The sequence below is a fragment of the Xiphophorus couchianus genome, chromosome 11 (genome assembly GCF_001444195.1).
Source record: "Xiphophorus couchianus chromosome 11, X_couchianus-1.0, whole genome shotgun sequence".
Lineage (NCBI taxonomy): Eukaryota > Metazoa > Chordata > Actinopteri > Cyprinodontiformes > Poeciliidae > Xiphophorus > Xiphophorus couchianus.
Window position 1 is genome coordinate 18,127,143 of NC_040238.1, and position 18,203 is coordinate 18,145,345.

General features: G+C 36.7%; 1 protein-coding gene across 1 annotated transcript in view; it reads right to left on the reverse strand.

The window, feature by feature from the left end:
• Positions 1-6,485: 6,485 nt before the first annotated feature.
• Positions 6,486-18,203, reverse strand: part of LOC114152902 (GDNF family receptor alpha-4-like) — a 34,984-nt gene continuing 23,266 nt past the window's right edge. Inside the window, exons 7-10 of the mRNA XM_028031040.1 lie at positions 16,378-16,487; positions 15,888-16,022; positions 12,298-12,434; positions 6,486-10,151 (exon numbers count right to left, since the gene is read on the reverse strand). Coding sequence (XP_027886841.1) covers positions 9,948-10,151; positions 12,298-12,434; positions 15,888-16,022; positions 16,378-16,487 — 586 coding nt within the window. The 3' untranslated portion in view covers positions 6,486-9,947. The remainder of the gene's footprint in view (positions 10,152-12,297; positions 12,435-15,887; positions 16,023-16,377; positions 16,488-18,203) is intronic.

The following is an 18,203-nucleotide window of genomic DNA, read 5'->3' on the forward strand; positions in this document are numbered from 1 at the left end:
AGATACAGCTACGGAAGAAATAGAGGAATAAGCAGCGAGGTTTGTCTGAACACTTTTAAGCAAAAACAAGATTGAAATATTAAATTTGGGGGGAAAAGCTACTTCTACTGCATATTGGTGTCACAGAGTGACTGAGAGGCTTTTTAATCTGCACAGAACTCAAGATCTCTAAGTTACTGTTTTAGATTTATCCCCAGATATACAATATCAGAAAACATTCAGTATTTTCTGTATAATGCAAAAACCTCCTGTTGACCTTTAAAAGCAGCCTAGTACACCTCTGACTCAATAACCTGTGTCACTACAGCTTTAGCCTTCATGGTCAATAAACTCCAACTGGCCTTGGGCCCATATTTGTAGCCCTTTCAAATATTATAGCATCATCACATACTCTCTTCAGGGTTTGTGAACACGATGTTCACATAAATGTGTGACTTAAGAGTACAATCTGCTCTTAGGAAAATGCATTTTGTACAATATTTCTGCTCCTGTTCATTAATGGAGCATTGAAGCCGGTCAAACCTACATCTGTGGCAATACCATATGGAACATTTCAGGAAAAAAAAAAAAGTGTATTGTTTTAACACAAAGCTTACAGGCACAATCACTCCAATGACAGCTACTGCAGAGGAGAATGTGCATTTTTAAAGTCACTCCACAGTCTGAGGTGCACAAGCCTGGTTGTATCCACATATCCTCGGAAAGAATATTTGTTTTGATTTTCCAGAGAAAGAGATTTTGGTATTATCAATCTTTGGCAGCATTTTTGTTTTTAAACTTGCAGCTTTAGAGCTAATACAATAATCATATATTTGCTGCTTTCTAAATGCAGTTTTGTGTTAAATATCCCATGCCCAACTGCTTTTTGCTATACTGTTAAAGCATCCGAAAACCCCAAACCTGCATTTGAATAACCATGAAAGTTGAATTCCTGGTTACTATAAGTTCCAAAAATGATTTTATTGTTCCTTTAATATTGAAAAGAAAATCACCCGAAATTTAGATACATGTGCCCCAGTGTTTAAAATTGCATTCTGCAGGTAGTTACTGAACATCTACTGCATTGCAGCTGGGTGTGCTGATGCTGCAGGTCTAGTGTGACAAATAAGTAACTAAATAACTGAAGCACACTCAAGCTTACCCAGTCAGACATTGGACTGCAACAGGATTATCAAGTCCTAATTATTTAGTTCCCACCCCAGAGCCATGATTATGAACATTACTGCAGAATGGAGATTGCACACCGTGTTCAAATACTGTGTATGTAGAATAATCATAAAGATTTTGTTTTCATTTTCCATGAAAAAAACCATCAGAATTCAAAATTATGAAAAGATATTACACACAGTTGCTTTAAAAGAGAAGGCAACTTTTGTAATACAAGTTTTTTGTGACATAAAAATAGGACCTAGACAACTAAAACAATAAACTTTCGAAATTGATTAAAAATAAAATCAAAATTTTGGTCTAACATGTTGAAACTAAGTGATAAATATCTAAAGTAGCAACATCATGCATGAATAAACTGGACATCACATGGTTTGACCCAGCAGTGTTTTTGTTTTGCACACTCTGTCGGTGTACTTGCAGGAATAGTTCATCCAGCATGTGGGACTGCACAGCTAATAAAAGGACAGATGAGGAGAAAACGTTTTACTTGCAGCCCTTCTGGGAAGGAAGGATTGTGCTGAGCTGAAACATAAAACGTAAAAGTAAAGGCATCTGCTAATTTAGCCTAAATCGAACCAGATGCCAACCGTCTCAGAATAAACTCTTCTGTAATAAAGAAGTGTATGAAAGAAGTCATGTTCTGAACCACGATTAAGCAAAATGTTTGAGTTTATTAAAGTATTAATAGTTTAAAGAAGAAGAGTAAGACCAAACACACAAAGATAAAAATTTAACTTAATGGGAACTGTTTTCATTGAATACTTTACGCAGAAGTAAAGCAAGTAACTGCTTATTTTGTGACTTTAGTTCATCAATTAATATTTAGATTTTCAGTGAAAATTGTTCAGTTTTATAACTTCTTTGTGCTCCAAAAACTACAATACAGAGTGACTAACCTAACCTAAGTTAAGACCTGGGTTTAACTAAGGGAATATTCAAGACTGTCCCTCTGAGAACATTGATTAATATGCTGCAGGTGAAAACAATTTCTTTAGTCCAATTGAGGGAGTGAGAAGCTTAACAATCCTTAACCATTTATGCCAGAAGCTTAAGTTGGTGATTGTGGAAAAGGTGATTCTCGGCTTGTGCACATAGATAATGGCAAATGGCTGCAAAAAGGTTAGAAATGTCTAATGCCTTTTTTAAAATGCTGGAAAAAATAATGGTGAATCAAACTTTTGGGGTAAAAATGATTGGAAAGAAATCTTGAATATGATTTGTTACCGTCCAAAAAACATCAGCAACAAAAGTCATGTAAATTAAATGTCTGTTATTTCGGTAAATGGTGCTAGGTTGGTCAAACAAACAGATTCTAATAAGAACTACATCACTACTTTACCAGCAAACATTCGATCGATGGATCTGTCTCGTTCTCACACCTCACCTTATTTCAAGGGGTCTTCCATTTTTCTCTTCTGCAATAACCAAAAAGCACATGAGCCATTTTTTCTTGCAAAATGTCAGAACACATTACAATCAAGTCTGCCAAACATGAAAGCAATTAATGTTGCAAATTAGGTTTTTTAATTTTTTTTAGCTGCTTAATAACACTCACAGGTGCGTGTAGTTATGTCTGCTAAGACATTCAAAGGTCAAAAAAGGAATTTGGCTACATTTCTCTGATTAATAAACATTTGGCAGGATAAACATCTTTTGATCGTTCCCTTATTCACACACAAACACGAGTTATGTGCACGGAAACCATCAGCTATGTTACACTTTTGGTGTCACTGGGTGAACTGGCTCTGGTGAGAAATTGGGACCAACAACTAGACAATTTAAGGACTTGACTTGATCAAAGTTACTTGTGAACTCTTCAGCAATTTTCTAAATATTATGATGCTTGGGGTGTTTGGGATTTGGTTTTCTGATCATTTCCTTCCACGTCTGTTGATTCCTTTATGTTATTTATTGTCACACTACGTTCATTATGTCATGACGAGCTGTCAAAACTTAATGTCTGCCTGATTTCAAATAAGAGACCATAAATTAAGCCTGAGAACAGGTATGGAAAATGTTGCATTGTGTAATACAAAAAGGTCCCAGTGACACTTGAACTCAGGTCAAAGTGTGCTCACCTGTGGACCATAGGAGTCTCTTGGCCAAGTGAAACTCTATTTGACCTACGGCACACTGTGAGAAGTTTCAAACCAAAGTCCTTCTGTGTTTTAAATGTGTTGGAAAAATGTATAATGTTATTAAGTAAAGTCACATGAACACAATAAGACTTGAGTCCTAGCTGTAAATGTTATGTATGCTCTCAAAAATTTATTGAATGCTAAATATTTATGTCCTTTGCTCATTTCTAACATTTTCTCCACTGCCATAAACAGAATAAGTGGAAATGGTTACAGTCCAGGATTCAACTTGCTCTGGAAAAAAAAAAATGAAAGAGTTTTTCACTAGCTAACTACAGACGTCCGAGTAAAAGCAATCACAAAAGATTTATTTAAAAACTCAATATCCTGTAGTTGATCTGCAGCGTTCAAGAACAATTTCAGCTTCTCTAGTCTCTTATACCAAAACTTCAAAACTTTAAAAACAGGTGTTTTGGAGCCAAAACAGATTTCAAAGGACTAGCATGGGTTCATGATAAGTAAAGGTGAAATTAGGTTATTACTATCAGTAAATCCCACTCTGCGCTTGCTTTAGCTGATTATTTTACCCTTTTTCATTCAAGATGAGCTTATCTGTTTATTCAACCACTGCTGCAGTTTGTCTTGATGAAAGCCTGCGGACATTTCACTCAACAGTTCCCGTTTCTGTTTTCCTGTTCATCAACAGTTTATTTTGCCTCAAATGGCAGTTCTGACCTCTGGCACTTCGTTTCAAAGCATCTCTTTAAACTTTCTGCACATGGCAGCGCCCTGATGCGTGCTGGTGGAGAATCCAAACACAAGCCGGAGGCACGCAGAGTCTGGAGCAACGAGAAGTTTAATGAGGTAATATTATGAAAGTCTGGTCTGATTTAATTCAATACCATCTTAACTGTATTCATTTGAACTGGTGTTATGTTACTAAACAACCTGAATATGTTGATGATTTTTCCATTTTTAATTTCAGTCTCAAAATGTCCAACAGACATCTTAGATTAATAAAGATTAGGCGTTATTTACTTAAAACAGACAGTGTTTCTCAACATTATTGAAAGTCCACTATCATCACGTATTGGAAAAATTACAATTGTAAATCATATTTGTCAGAGTGAGTTACGCAGGACTAATTAGTCTTATACACTTCAAAGCTCATGCAAACATCAGATGAATTTTTTTAATGTCAACTTTGCATGTATAATATTACAAGTTAATTACAATCACTAAAAGTGTAACATCATTTAATGTTAGCAGGGGTCTGAGAATTTATGTAGAGCAAGAGTCGGGACAAATCATCGGTACAGGAACTGCACTCATGAACAAAAACTAGAGAAAAAAACGAAGTGGGTGATCTGATTAGACTGCAGAATTTCTTGCTGCACAAATTATCATATTAATAAGGAAACCTAATTTTCTTTCGTGCTTTAATATTATTGGTTTGAAGCCAAGTTTAAAAAAATACATTCTTTGCACTATATGAAGACAAGTTCAGTATGTTGACACAGGAGTATGTGAAAACGAGTGCACTGATTTACTTAATTAATAAGCATTAAAGTAACTGCTAATCTTTTACGTATTATGAGCACACTGCTGGGATATTAGGCGGTTCAAGTGTCTCCTGTGGCGGCACAGCGGCTCACTTGTGATTACTGTCACCTCACAGTAAAAAGACCTTAAATTTGAACTCAAATAAAGCATGTGCAGTGCATTCTGCTGCTGAATCCACACTGAACCCCTAATTGAAAAGGATAAGTATACTTTTAACTGTGCATGCAAATAACAAAAATAGTCATAAAAGTTTTTTCATAATGTTTTCAAATGCAATGCTTGAGAATGAATGTTCTCAGAACATCTTCATCTCATCTGACTGAGGTCTCGATCTTTTCAGATAATGTTTACAAAAGAGGTATAATTTTATTTGGTTGATTACATAATGTTTGCAAGATATTTTGAAGGCTATGGTTTTAAAGCTAGACAATACTGTCCTACTATGATACATGGCATTCTCCCAACGCTTCTTTACAGAATCCAAATCTACTAAATTGAATCCATATGCAAAACTTCCTGAGAGCTCAGTTGCTCTACCCATAAACACAATGGGTAAAATAGAGAGGATACTTTTTCTCTTTGGGGAATATGAAGGAACAACTTAACTTTGCAGCCAGGCAGCTGAGTTTGGACTTGTAAACAAAGCCCAGGAGCCCTGAAGCTGTACTTTCAGTAATTAAGCAAAGGCTGATGCCAGAATCTGTTTCTGCCTGTATTTGCTCATTTTTGATCACAAACCATTCCAGTGAAAACTGCATCTGGATGTTGCATCTTTAAGACCCTGAAATCAACTCAGAAAATGTAAAGTGGACTGAAACTTTGCAGCACGTTTTTAGTCATACTGACTGCCGAAGACACTTTAGGAACACTTTAGTGCTCAAAACATACACACTCATACACCAGCAGGTGGAACTTATACAATTTGTTAAGTGCCTTGCTCAGGGGCATTTCAACAGATTGCAGGAGGAAGTTGGAATCAAACCCACAACATTTGAGTACTCGACCCACTGAGCCACAGTTATCCCCACTGGCATGTAAGAACATAGACAGCGACAACATTTCTGGTATATCAATGGTGGAAAACCTATGAATTTATTTGCATTGATGTAAGTCCAGTCCAACACGCCGGGGTGAATAGGCTGACTTCCCTCTCTGGCAGTAACTCGGCTCTCCAAACGCCTGCTAATGAGCAGGTGTGTTGCAGAAGGAACCCATCTAATAGTTGCAGGATGGCAAGCAGAGGTGCTCAAGTCGCTGGGAATGGACTTGAGCACCCTGCTTCAATGAGATGTGCTTGAAATTTTGACCTATCAACCTTGCAATCCATGTTGAAACAAGCATTGATATAGCCTATTTTGCCAAATGATTTTCTCATCTGCAAACATATTAATCTCAGTTATTTTAAACCAACTCTTCCACTGACTCTCCTCTGTGACTTAATGTAGCTTAGCGCTTCGTAGTAGAGCTACTGTCCTCCCAAATTGCTTAAACTACAGCAAGGATATTTCGAGGCATCACTGAGAAATGAGAAATGGTTTGTAGAAATAGTCCACAATGTTGGATTTCAGAAATATGTGAACATGGAAGTGTATTTAGATGGGTATGTCAATGTATAAAATAAAATTCTCTGTACTCTTAAACAGTGTGATTAGTTTGAATCAGAAGCAACGGATGTGTTAGATAAGAACACATTTTAATGAGACTTTTTATTCTGTAAACAAACTGACATACTTTTTTTTCTATGGCACAACATTACAGGAAATACACAGAAACATCTGCTATGTTTGATATGTTTTTACAATAACTTTAGCATGTGAAACAGTGATGTACATGGTCTTAATACTCTTATGATATAAACTACAAACTGTCTAATTTGGTAGGTATTTACATAGTTCTTGTAAGATTTAGATTCTATAAATGTAGAGTTTTTCTTCTTTGAAACCCCTCAACAAACAGAACCAATGTGGGACATTAACGTTTACAAATACAAACGAAAGCTATTTACTGACAAAATATATGTAAGCTCATAAACAAGACAAAAAGGCTAAAATAGAGTGGATACCAGTTCCTGACGTTCATGAGTCAAAATTATAGTGCTAATAGGAAAATGACTCAGTCTTTTGCCAAAATTAAAAGAGAAACTCTATAACCGCTAAAATTTGACGCCACTCCATTTTTGTTTACTTCTCATCAAGAAGGAAGTTGCGCTCATGGCTTCTTCAGACATTTTTGTGTTGTTTCCGTCAGTGGTTCTTGGAGTAGAGCCAACAGAAGCGAGGGGGTAAATAGGTTTTTGAAAGAGTTTGGTTTGTTTGGCACAGTGCAGTGTGAAACCACCACCTGACGATTTAACAAATGTTGCAATCTTGGTCCCCAAACGAACTGAGTCTATCAGACTCAGTTTCTGATTCTGATCAGAGTTCCTGACTTTACTCTTCTGTTGTTATGCTATGTTTATTTAGATAATTGCCTACTGGCTTGTGCGTGGCTTGCAAAACTGTGTAGGTCATCCATATTTGATGTTTTGATGTTGCTATTCATAATAAAAGGAACTGCTTTGACTGCTGCACTTCTCTGATAGGTGGTCACGTTTCATCAATGTTTTTCTCAGCACAAAATGACAATTCTTTAGTTGAAATTAGGTTTTAACTAGTCATAGCTGCACTTATTGGCATTTCACGTTGTCTTTTCTGGATATTTGATTGTATATGTTACAACATAACGTGCAATCACAAAGAACTGCAGGGTGGAATATTTGGTAGGACATTATATTTCAAGTGAAAGGCTTTGGTGGATGCCCCCACAAGGGTCAAGTTTAGCTGATAAACTAGTCTTTAGATTTTAAGATATTCAGTGTTTGTGAAGCAGCAAAACATTTTCTGAGTTTTGTCGAAATATTTCGGGGGGAAAATAGGGTGAAAGCTAAATATTAGCAGGTCTGAGATTATTGATTACTGTAGATGTGTGTTGATTCGGATGTCTAGAAACAATTGAGAGTTTAACTGTTAGAGCAGAAACTTCGGACAAAAATGTGGTCGTCGTCAAGAAAAACAAAAATTGAATAATCTTAAGCATCTGATTGTGTTAAGTGGACTACAATTATAATGTGGAAGTATATAATACAATAATCCAGCATTTTCTACTCTTAATGTACCTGGATGGGCTGTAGGCCTACAAAGTTAGTAGCTGACCAAAATAGTGTACTTAAATTGAGAAAGGGCTTTAAATGAGAATTAAAATTATACTGATATAAAACATCTTTAAGAATCTAAAAAGAAATCTTTTGACTTCATGCTTGGGATTACTGAGAGCAACAGAGAACACCAACCCTACATGAGCTTCTGACGCTGGTAAATAGTTAACTATTACACCACCATATTTAACTTAGAACTCTCATGATCACATGATTAAAACCAAACACAAGCTTTTGTTGCCCGCTCTGATATTGTATTTCAGTTTTTCTGGTTTGGACTTTGAAAATTTAGCAAACTGAAGAGTTGTCCATCCACTCAGCTGTTTTCAGCAAGCAATGGTCAAAAAAACAGAATGATGTCACTTTGCCCTGAAGCATGTAACAGTCAAGTCGTATTTACTAAACTCACAAAATCCAATTAAAGTTTAACGTTGACTTCTAGAAAATGTGAAGAAAGATGGAGCTGGATTCAGGGAAGAACTGCTTTTTGAGAACTGTCCTTCTCAGTTTGCATCCAAAGTTAAGTCTTAATTTTAATAACCTGTCAAGTAAACAAGACCAGACACTACTGTACACTTCAAAAAATCTGCGGGCTCATTCAGCCTTTTCCTCTTTATCCGAGACATCACAAGTGAATTTCGGTTCAACCATTGCAAATACCGAGTTCAAAAACAAACATCTTTACAGAAGTCAGTTTAGTTAGTTAGTTTAGTTCTAAGTTTTGAAATTAGACGGGTTTATCTCTCTATAAAAACTTCCTTTCACCTCTGTATCCACAGCTCCTTAATTTTACAGGAAAATGAGCCATAAAAGGAAAAACTATTAACATCAGCAAAAGATATTTAAAGCAGAGAGAATGGCTGAATGTGCTGGCCAGTGACGAGAGCAGCCAGGAGGCTCTTCAGCCTCCGATGTCCATCCCTATCACTTCATTTTGCTTTCAAAACATCTAAGGTACATGTTGGGGAAGGAGCACTAAAACTAGATCTCCTAAGGATAAAAAAGTGAGAGGCTATGACAACAGCAAATTGGCTTTTCTCTCCCGTGAGCCTTACTCCAGACTTTCCGCCCTGCATGGGAGCAATTTGAATCGTGCAGTAATTGCTTATATTGCTTTTCTCCCAACACCGTTTCTACAATGGATTTTGATCTCATTACTTTCGCCCGAGTTCTCAGCCGCTTGGTGCAGGAGGAATAATGCTAAGTGGTGTGTTAACAAAAAAAAAGAACGAGCAAAAGTGACTTTTGTCATGATTTTCGGTGCGTGGAGTTAGAATAAGCGTACAAAACGTGACGGCACATCATTTTGAAGCTCATCCCTGTCTTGTCAAATGAAGCAATTTTTAAGAGATCCTATTTTATTTTTCACAAAATGGTTTAAATGTGGCTTCCTCTTGTATTAGCTTGTTATGAAGTGGATTATTGTTTTGTTTTTTGGGGTTTTTTAGCATGATGAAGATAGAGGAAGAGCGAAAGGAGCAGCAGAGAAATGGATGCAACATGAGTTATGAAATAGAAATCAAAAGCTGTGCTCCCGCCTCATTGCAGTCGAGTAGACTGGTTATGGTTTTCCAGAGAGTGTGTGGCGTATGTTAGCCCTGGGCGACATGCTTCTTTGTGAAGTACTGTGTATTACTTTTTTACTTTAAAGGACAGGCAGCTTTTGCCCAAACAGTACTTTGCAATTCACCCATGTACTCGCATTGAGGAAAGGTCACTTAAGCAAATAAACTGAAGGATGAGTAATGTCTTATAAATGCTTAAAAGGAAATAAAAAAACAAGTTGGGATATTTTACAGTGTTCGAAGGAATAGGACACAAACGTTTTTGGAGGCATTTACATGTCTTTTCCGTAACCGTCGACTGTGTTTCACAGTGAGGGCTGCAATGAATTCGACACCAATAGCGACTGTAAACTCTGAGCTGAAAGAAAAGTCGAGTCTTCAGTCGTTCCAGCATTCCCAGTTCAAGAAGAGACCTGGCAGCAGCAGCAATGGCAGAGCGAGCTCTACTTGGCTAGCTTCTCCGCGCTGACTCCCTCTGGCACCTGATTCAGTGTCGGAGTCCTTCTCAGAGTATGGTGGGATGACATTGAACTCCTCATTTGCTCCCTCTTCTTGTTCCTCCTCTTGGTCACTGTCCTCCATCTGTGGAGGAGAGAAAGAGTGATTGCTCCAATTAACAAGAGCAATGAAACATGGAGGGAACGTCAAGAAGAGTCGGTCTACATAACACGGAGTTTGCTACGAATGAAAATACCTCAAAGATACAAACAAAATATTTAAGAAGAGAATTTAAACCTTCAAAATGTCCTTGAATCGTTTAGTTGTTTTTTTTTTAAATGTAATTGAGTAAATGTAATTAGTTACTGCTCAAATCTGCCCACATTCCCATTAGCAACTTTTAATGACCTTATTTGTTTGTTTGGGTTCCTTATGATCGCCTTGATTTAGCAAAGAAACCGGCATATTTTTTGAATGTCTGTAAAGTTCTGCATCTGCTCCACAACATGAACATTCAGGAATAGGACTAAGAAGAAACAGGCTGTTGAACATGAAAAAAAAAAATCCAAAGAGAATGAGGTCATGTTCTTCCTGATAAAATATTCCAATGAAGCTGCTGCCATAAGACGGCCATCGTTGTTGGATATCTCTGCAGCAACTGCAAGAGTCCTCCACGGGGCTTCATGCCTATATGGGCTAGCATAATTTCTTCTTTAAAGTCTCCAAGTTATCATGCATCAAAGCTCAAAAGCAAGCAGAGCCAAATTGCTGTCTGCTCTTTTGTTTGCTTATGACAAGAACTGTGAAAGAACAACTCCAAATGCATGGAAAATAAAACCGCATTGTATGCAGCATCAAGCGACATTATGGGACTGTTGACGACAGGATTGTTATGGGGTGTATGGAAATAGAATACTCAATGGTTTGAAGATGTGCAGCTGCATTTATTTTATATCACTTATGAGTGACAACACTTCAGTATTCAGCTTAGATTGGACTTTTTCCATCTATGTATAAATATGTTATATCTTATATTTACATGAACAACGCAGATCACCTGGGAGAAATCCTTCTGCTACACGTGACATCACTATCTTCCAGGGTTCCCTCTCCTTCTCCCTCTGTTTTGCGTTTACAAAAAGGTCACGGAGAGAGCGCCACACTTTCTGCAGGCGGCCTCTTCCAATGGACAACGACCTTGCAAGCCCCCACAAAAACAACATCTTCCATGCGACCCGAACAGTAAGAATCAATGCTTAATTGTGATACTTCTGCACTAGACTAACAAGACCCACTTGATTTTTATTACATTTTCATTTATCTCCTAGCCTACAACAATATTACTTGTGTACACTTAAGTTTAAAAGTGGAGGATTTTGCAAAAAATGATTCCATTAATTTCAAGTGAAATTAGATCAGTTCTATTATTATTTATTTTTAACGATTGCGGCACTGTCGGTGCAAAAAACAGTTAGTAGTTTTTGTGATAACTGGCAATCACCGAGATGCTGAATTTCTTTTTTTTAGCTAAAAGTGACAACCTGATGAAGGGACATTCTACTTCTGGTTGCTTTTTCTACTACTGTGTTTCACTACAGTACTATGCAGCTACAAGTGGTGTGTCAATTTAGCAAAACAATTAAAGTAGCCATCACCTTCCACAATGGAAGGCATGGAGATATTCAGGTTCAAATGGGCAAATCAGCAAATTGACCTGCAAACTCCCCTGAGACGTTACATGAATGTTTACTCAAGATAATTTTAAGAAATTGTCATTTCTCAATCATGTGTCTCATTTCAGCAATGATCTAAACTCATACATAAATTACATACACCAGTCAGTGTCATTTGATTTATTTTTCTGGATTCACTCCACATCATTGTAAAGAGGTATTTAAATGGAAGTGTGCAGAAGAAATGCAAAAGTCAAACACCTGAACTGTGGGTCTGGGTCTCCTGAGGTCGGGTTGCAGAAAGAAGATTTTTGCAATATAGGATAAAGTAGGATTACAACTGTACATATGAACCAGATGAGCGCACTCCCATGAATATTAACAGTAAAGATTGCAGCAAGCACCTACAGCTAATCCTGAACCACACTGAGAGGTGGCGATAGAAGAGGAAGTGAGACAAGAATAATCTGGGATTATGCAGGAAGCTGCTGGGCCTCAACTCACTGCTATAGTCCTCAGTGAAACATTGGTGTCAGGATTTGATATGCAGTCCCCTGACTGGAGCTGAATCTCTAACACCAACACATAGTGAGAAAGTAGCAGGAGTGTGTGCTTACACTGTTGAATTCAGGGAGCGTGTTGACGCTAACGTGGACCCTCTCCTGGAAGACGCGAGGGGAGGGCTGAGAAACGGGCACTGGAGTGTGATCCACCGGAGGAGGCGCTGAGATTCCCATGGAGCTGATGGCATTGCCTAAAAACAAAATCAGCAGGGGACATCTTCATTAGTTTCACATCTTAATTCTGCTTTGAATCATCACTAAAACATTATCAGTGTGTGTTCTCAGCTAAGATGGAGCAAAATGCTCCAAGTTCTTCACTATTAATAATAAATGTTACTTGTTGATGATCTTAAAGTTTAGAAATATATATATTTTTTGTTTAAGAGAGATTCACTCAGCTAATTAAAATCTTAAAATACAAGTTTATAGTAAAATTACTCAACAGTTGAAGAACCAAACCTTCATTTTTATACTTTTATTCAATGTTGATATAGAATTTAGTTCTGAGTATAGATGTGGCAGAGGTAATAAAACTTTATTTTGTGTGTCCAATGACCCAATTCTGAATTGATTTGTATCATTATGTATTTACAATTATTACAATCCATTTTGAAGTTTTCTAAAAGATGCCAATAGATTATCATTTAATATATGACAAGAATCCGAAAACTTCAGAAAAGAGGCCCATAACATCACAGTTCCTCCACTGTCCGTAATACATCCATGAGGTTTATTTCCACACATTCATCCATTTTTTAAGGATTTCTATGGGAACCAATGCAAGTATCAACAGGAATTTTGTGAAAACAATCATTGTTTTCACAAAATGATATTTTTCACACTGAATAAAAGAATTTAAGTTTATTTTAATGTTTTTTACACATTTTTTCTAATATGTTTTGTCTGGCGTTCTATAAGCGATATAACTTATTGTAAAAAATGTAAACTAATAATAGAAAAAGTTACATTGTAGCATATATTCTTACTCACATGCAGTGTTTTCCATCTAATTTCAACTTGCAAAGCTGATTCTGGACATGGCTGTAGCCATTCAGGACAAAACTCAATGCATTGCTGTGGAGTCAAAAGCCTCTCCAGAAAATTATATTTTAGCCAATTAAAAAAATAATAAGCACAATTTACATAAAATTCTGTTACTCCATTATCAGATGCATGTATTAAAAAATATATACTTTCATGTTAAATTTTCTGAGTGTCACTTTTTCCTCACTTGAAGTTTTTCCTCTTTTGTAGGACGCATCATATTTTTATCTGTTTGTCTAAAGCCAAGAAGGGAGAAGGAAGGCAGAGAAATATTTAAGTGTTAAACTGAATGTAGAAAATGTAGCTGGTCACATCTGGATGGGCTGTTTAATCGCCAACATAATGAGCCCTGCCACAGGCCCGTGTGCTGCTCACACATGGTCACTCTGCAGTGAAAAAAACATCACCAAAGTTAACCTTTTGCAAATGGCTAAAGAAAGCAGTTAACTTTGTTTTTCAGTTTCTAAAAAAAAAATTGATCAATTAATTTGAGATTATTCACAAGCATCTATTTAATATAAGAATGGGAAGAAATGCCAGTTTTCTGGAATAAACCAGCAACTGGTATCTCCAGGATTTCTATCGTAGCCGAACGGCAGGCGAAAACAGGCAGGCGGAGTTCTCATTGTCTTTCACTATCTTCACTTTGCATTGGTATGCAATCATAACTAATCTGAGCCTCAACATTATTTCTGGAAGACAATGTTGCGAACAAAATGTGAGTGCTGTACGCCAAATGAAAGTCTCATACAGCCTGATTGTTAATGAGGCCCCTCATTGTGAAATCTTATTTCTAATTAAAACCGCCTGTCTGTCTGTCTGTCTGTCTGCTATTGCTTTTTTCTTTTTTTTTTTTTTAGTACAGCACATGCTAAACAATACATCGTTATACATCAGCAGGACATACTGAGCAAGAACTCTAGATGCTCATTCTGGTTTGGCAACCACTCAACCACAAGCCACTTCCAGTTGATCAGATTTGGTGAAAGGATTCATTGACTTTGCTGAGTTTCAAAATCACATTCGCATTTGGCAGGCGGCCAAGCACCAGGGAGAACATCTCTCGCTGTTCATTTATTTATAAGACAACATTATGGTTCAGTGACTTACCCTCTCAATCATCAATTACGGCCCACCTCATTTGAATTCTGTATTAATGCACATTAGAAAGCGCTCAGCTAGATTAGCATCTCAGCATTCATTTAGATAATACTTACATTTGACAGCTGAAATACGACATCTCCTCTGTTGTTACAGTGATACAAGGATTGTCAGCTGCAAGTTTATTCTACAAAGTATAAAGACATGAAGGAAATTGGCAACCTAAACTGCAGCATTGACTCATTAACATTTCAGAAGAACTGTAATTCATTTTAATTGATGTTTCTTGCCACATTTCAACCCAGAATTTTCAAGTAACTGTGGTTATGCTCTCAATTTTAATGATCTGTGGCACATGAGGCCATTATTCACAATATTCTCAGAAAGAAGATGAAAAACAAAAACTTCCACAAACTGCCACAGCTAATGTTTGTATTTAGTTTAATCCTTACAGTAGAGACTTCTGATGGTAAGAGAGGAGCAGGAGATCATAAGATCTTTTACCTTCTATACCTGCTCCTTTTCAAATTGTGTCATGTTACATGTCAATTGCCTTGACTATATGTCTTATTATTATTTTGAGCATTTGAAATACATGAATAAATAAATACCTTGAATTTTATTTATTTTGTTGTCTGATCATGACAATTACAGATGTAATCCCTAAAAACAGCAATCTGTTCTTCACAAACAGAAACCTTTTAACCAGTTTCACTCCAGTAATTAAATATTAGTTGATCAATATTATAGTAAATTTGATTGAGATATTATTGCATCTCGGATAAAACATAGATTATTGAATCTATGTTTCAGATGTTAACATTTACTAAACTGTAACTCCAGTTATTCAAAATGATTAGATTTGTTCACTGTGCCTCTGTATTGTTCTTTTAAGTTTACTTTATTTGGAACAAAAAGCATGGAAAGTAAGCTTTTAGGAACACATGAAAAATTATCTCTCAGTCACCAATATGCAAATTATTTATAATTGTTAAGTTGGGCTCTGAATGAAGAGCCATCTGGGAAGCATGAGGGAGGAGACAAATCTTTGAAAAGAGTTAAACCTCCCATTAATGTTCTTCTCTTTGTAGCATGATCCAAAAGTGGGTCTGGATGTAGCTACCGAAAAGGACAAATTATAGAAGTGCCATTTTTAGATTTCTTTCTAGTGCCTCAGTCTGCTCTAAATCATATAAAGTCCTTGGTTTCCTCACAGGTTTTCTAAAAGATCTGAATATGGCAGTTTAGGTATTCGTGGAAGAATGTTCATTTTTTAGCTACTGAACCATTTCTATGTTAAGTTGATACTTATTTACTGAAAAACCAAATAATGATTTTCTCTGCCATAGCCACCAGATATTTTAGTTAACAGTCCTGGTAATCTGAAAAGTCCATCATGTCCTAAGCGGGAACCATTTATAGCCGACTGAGGGGCCCACTGGGACAGTTCAGCCCTAAAACTGAGCTGTACCACAAACTTTCTTGTGCATTTCCCTTACGTAGACATATGTTGTTGCTGAAGAGATTTTGGATGCGTTGACAGCCCTGCAGTTCGTTCCCGCTGCCTTCACATGTGCACCACTGGGACACCTCCGTGCTGCTGTTGCTCACATAGTTGGGAGTCATGATGGTTCCTGAAAAACAAAAGTTTAAAACTCTTTAAACAACACTTAGATTTGTTTAAACGACACTTTCCAAATAAGTGTCTCCAAACAACATGCACCATGCAAAACAATTTTAGATTATAAAGTAAGCAGTTGTCTGGTTTTCAATATTTATGACCTTCTAGTACACTAAAACTTTTGTTCTATTTTAAAACAGAAGGAAATAAAATTATTTTTATGCTTATGCAGACCATCAAGAAATTGTGCTTTTGAATCCAAGCATTTTAATGGATCTACAGTTTTATTTTGTGTATTAAAAGAAAGAATATGCCAATTAAATACCTTCTTGTATGTTTTAATTTTACTTTTTTTTTCAGCATCTCACCTATGAGTCCAGTGTAAGCCTTGAGGCACATGGCTCTGCTCTCTCGCATACAGCCAGAGGCAGAAAGAGAGGACTGCTGACAGTTGTGTTGGAAATCTGCAAACCGGGATCTGAAACAAACACACACAACACACACTCAGTGGAGAAAATGGGTTTTCAGAGCATCAGCACATAAAAACTGAATGCATTTTAAAGTGTTTTGCAAATTTTATTTTGGCACTCAGGGCTGTCATAAATCAAAACAATGAAATAAATAGAAGGAGAAAGAAAAGTACCTACTTAAAAAATTTTTTTGCAAATTTGTTTTCTTTCAGCGAATCAAACACTTCTTTGTAAGAGAACTTCAGAAATCAAATCTCATCTATTTGGATCTTATTTTCAATATATACAGACAAAACAACACATGAATCTTCACTGCTTGAACTGAAATTCAAACTGAATACATTGAAGTTTCTGGTTGTATTGTGAAGAAAAAAAAGTAAAAAGTTCAATATTTTTACATAGCGCATAGCAAGTTGGATTAAGTGAATTAAGAAGAGCTTTCCAATTTGGATTTGTTTAAAACTGAGAGCTTAGGGAGTGGATCAAACATATTTTTTATCTCTTTACTGAAGGAGTGTTTCAGGGCTTTTCCCATTGATTGGCTGAAACTTGTGGCTGCCTTGAGAAACAAAAGAATAAAAGCATTTTCTTAAATAGAATGAACTGTGCTGCTAATAACACACCAGCTTTGCTATATTGTTGCAGAATGAGTCTCAGGAAAACTTGCTTTTATTTTTGCCAGCTTTTTTCCATTTAGAAAATATAAAGTATATGTCATAACACTAGTAAGTGCTACACCTTTTTTGCTACAATTTCCCTTACAGTAATTAAAATAAATTATTAAAAGAATAACCAAATGCGTAATTTTCCGTTCCAGGAAAGCCTGTAGGGTGCACCCCTCTGCTTTGTGCCGTATGTGTTTATGGATAAAGTAATCGCTACGGGTGAATCAGGATAGAGTCATAAATTTAAGTCATTTTCTTTTTCTCCCTGAAAAATGCACCATGCTGCTTCAGGAGGATGGGAAAGTCTCTCTCAGGTGGAGTAGTTCAGTTGTCTCCAGGCATTATTCATGACAGATGGGAAAAGAGACCATGAAATTGACCGTGGGTTTGGGTGTAGCTTCTGTTGTGGCTGCTGTACCATGTCTAAGTGGTGAGGGGAGAGCTAAGGCAGAAAGAAAAGCTTTTTATGATCAGTCAGCCTGAGTCCCTGTGACCTAGAGAGCGTGACTATTAACTAAGCTCTGCACTATCCAAGAAGAGGCAAGACGCAGAAGAAATTCTTCCTTTAGCGTTTTGGGATTCTCAGTGGGGATGATGCCCTGGGGCTGACCGGTACGCACAGGACGGATTTTACAAACCAGTCGGTCTGGGAGCAAGTGGAGATCTCTTAGGAGGAACTGGAGTAAGATGGTATACGTAGACCAGCTTAAGTGTTGTGAAACCACTGCTCCCATAGCATGACCCTAAATTAGTCTATATTTCTACATAGAAAGTCTAAATAGAACCTTCAAGATAGCAATTGTGTACTTAAATATTGTTTTGTCAGTCAAATCAAAGCAGTTTTATCTGTGTACTGTCAAATTACATCAATGTGACAAGATGTTCAATATTGTGACGGCCCCTGCTGTGCAGTCCTGTGTGTATAAAAAAAGTATTTATCATATGCACATTTATTTAGTAATATTTTACATTTAGAAATGGGTTTTATTATATATATTTTGGCACAACTGGCCATCTGAGAACATTAGATATCCTGATATGGCCTAAGATGAAAATGAG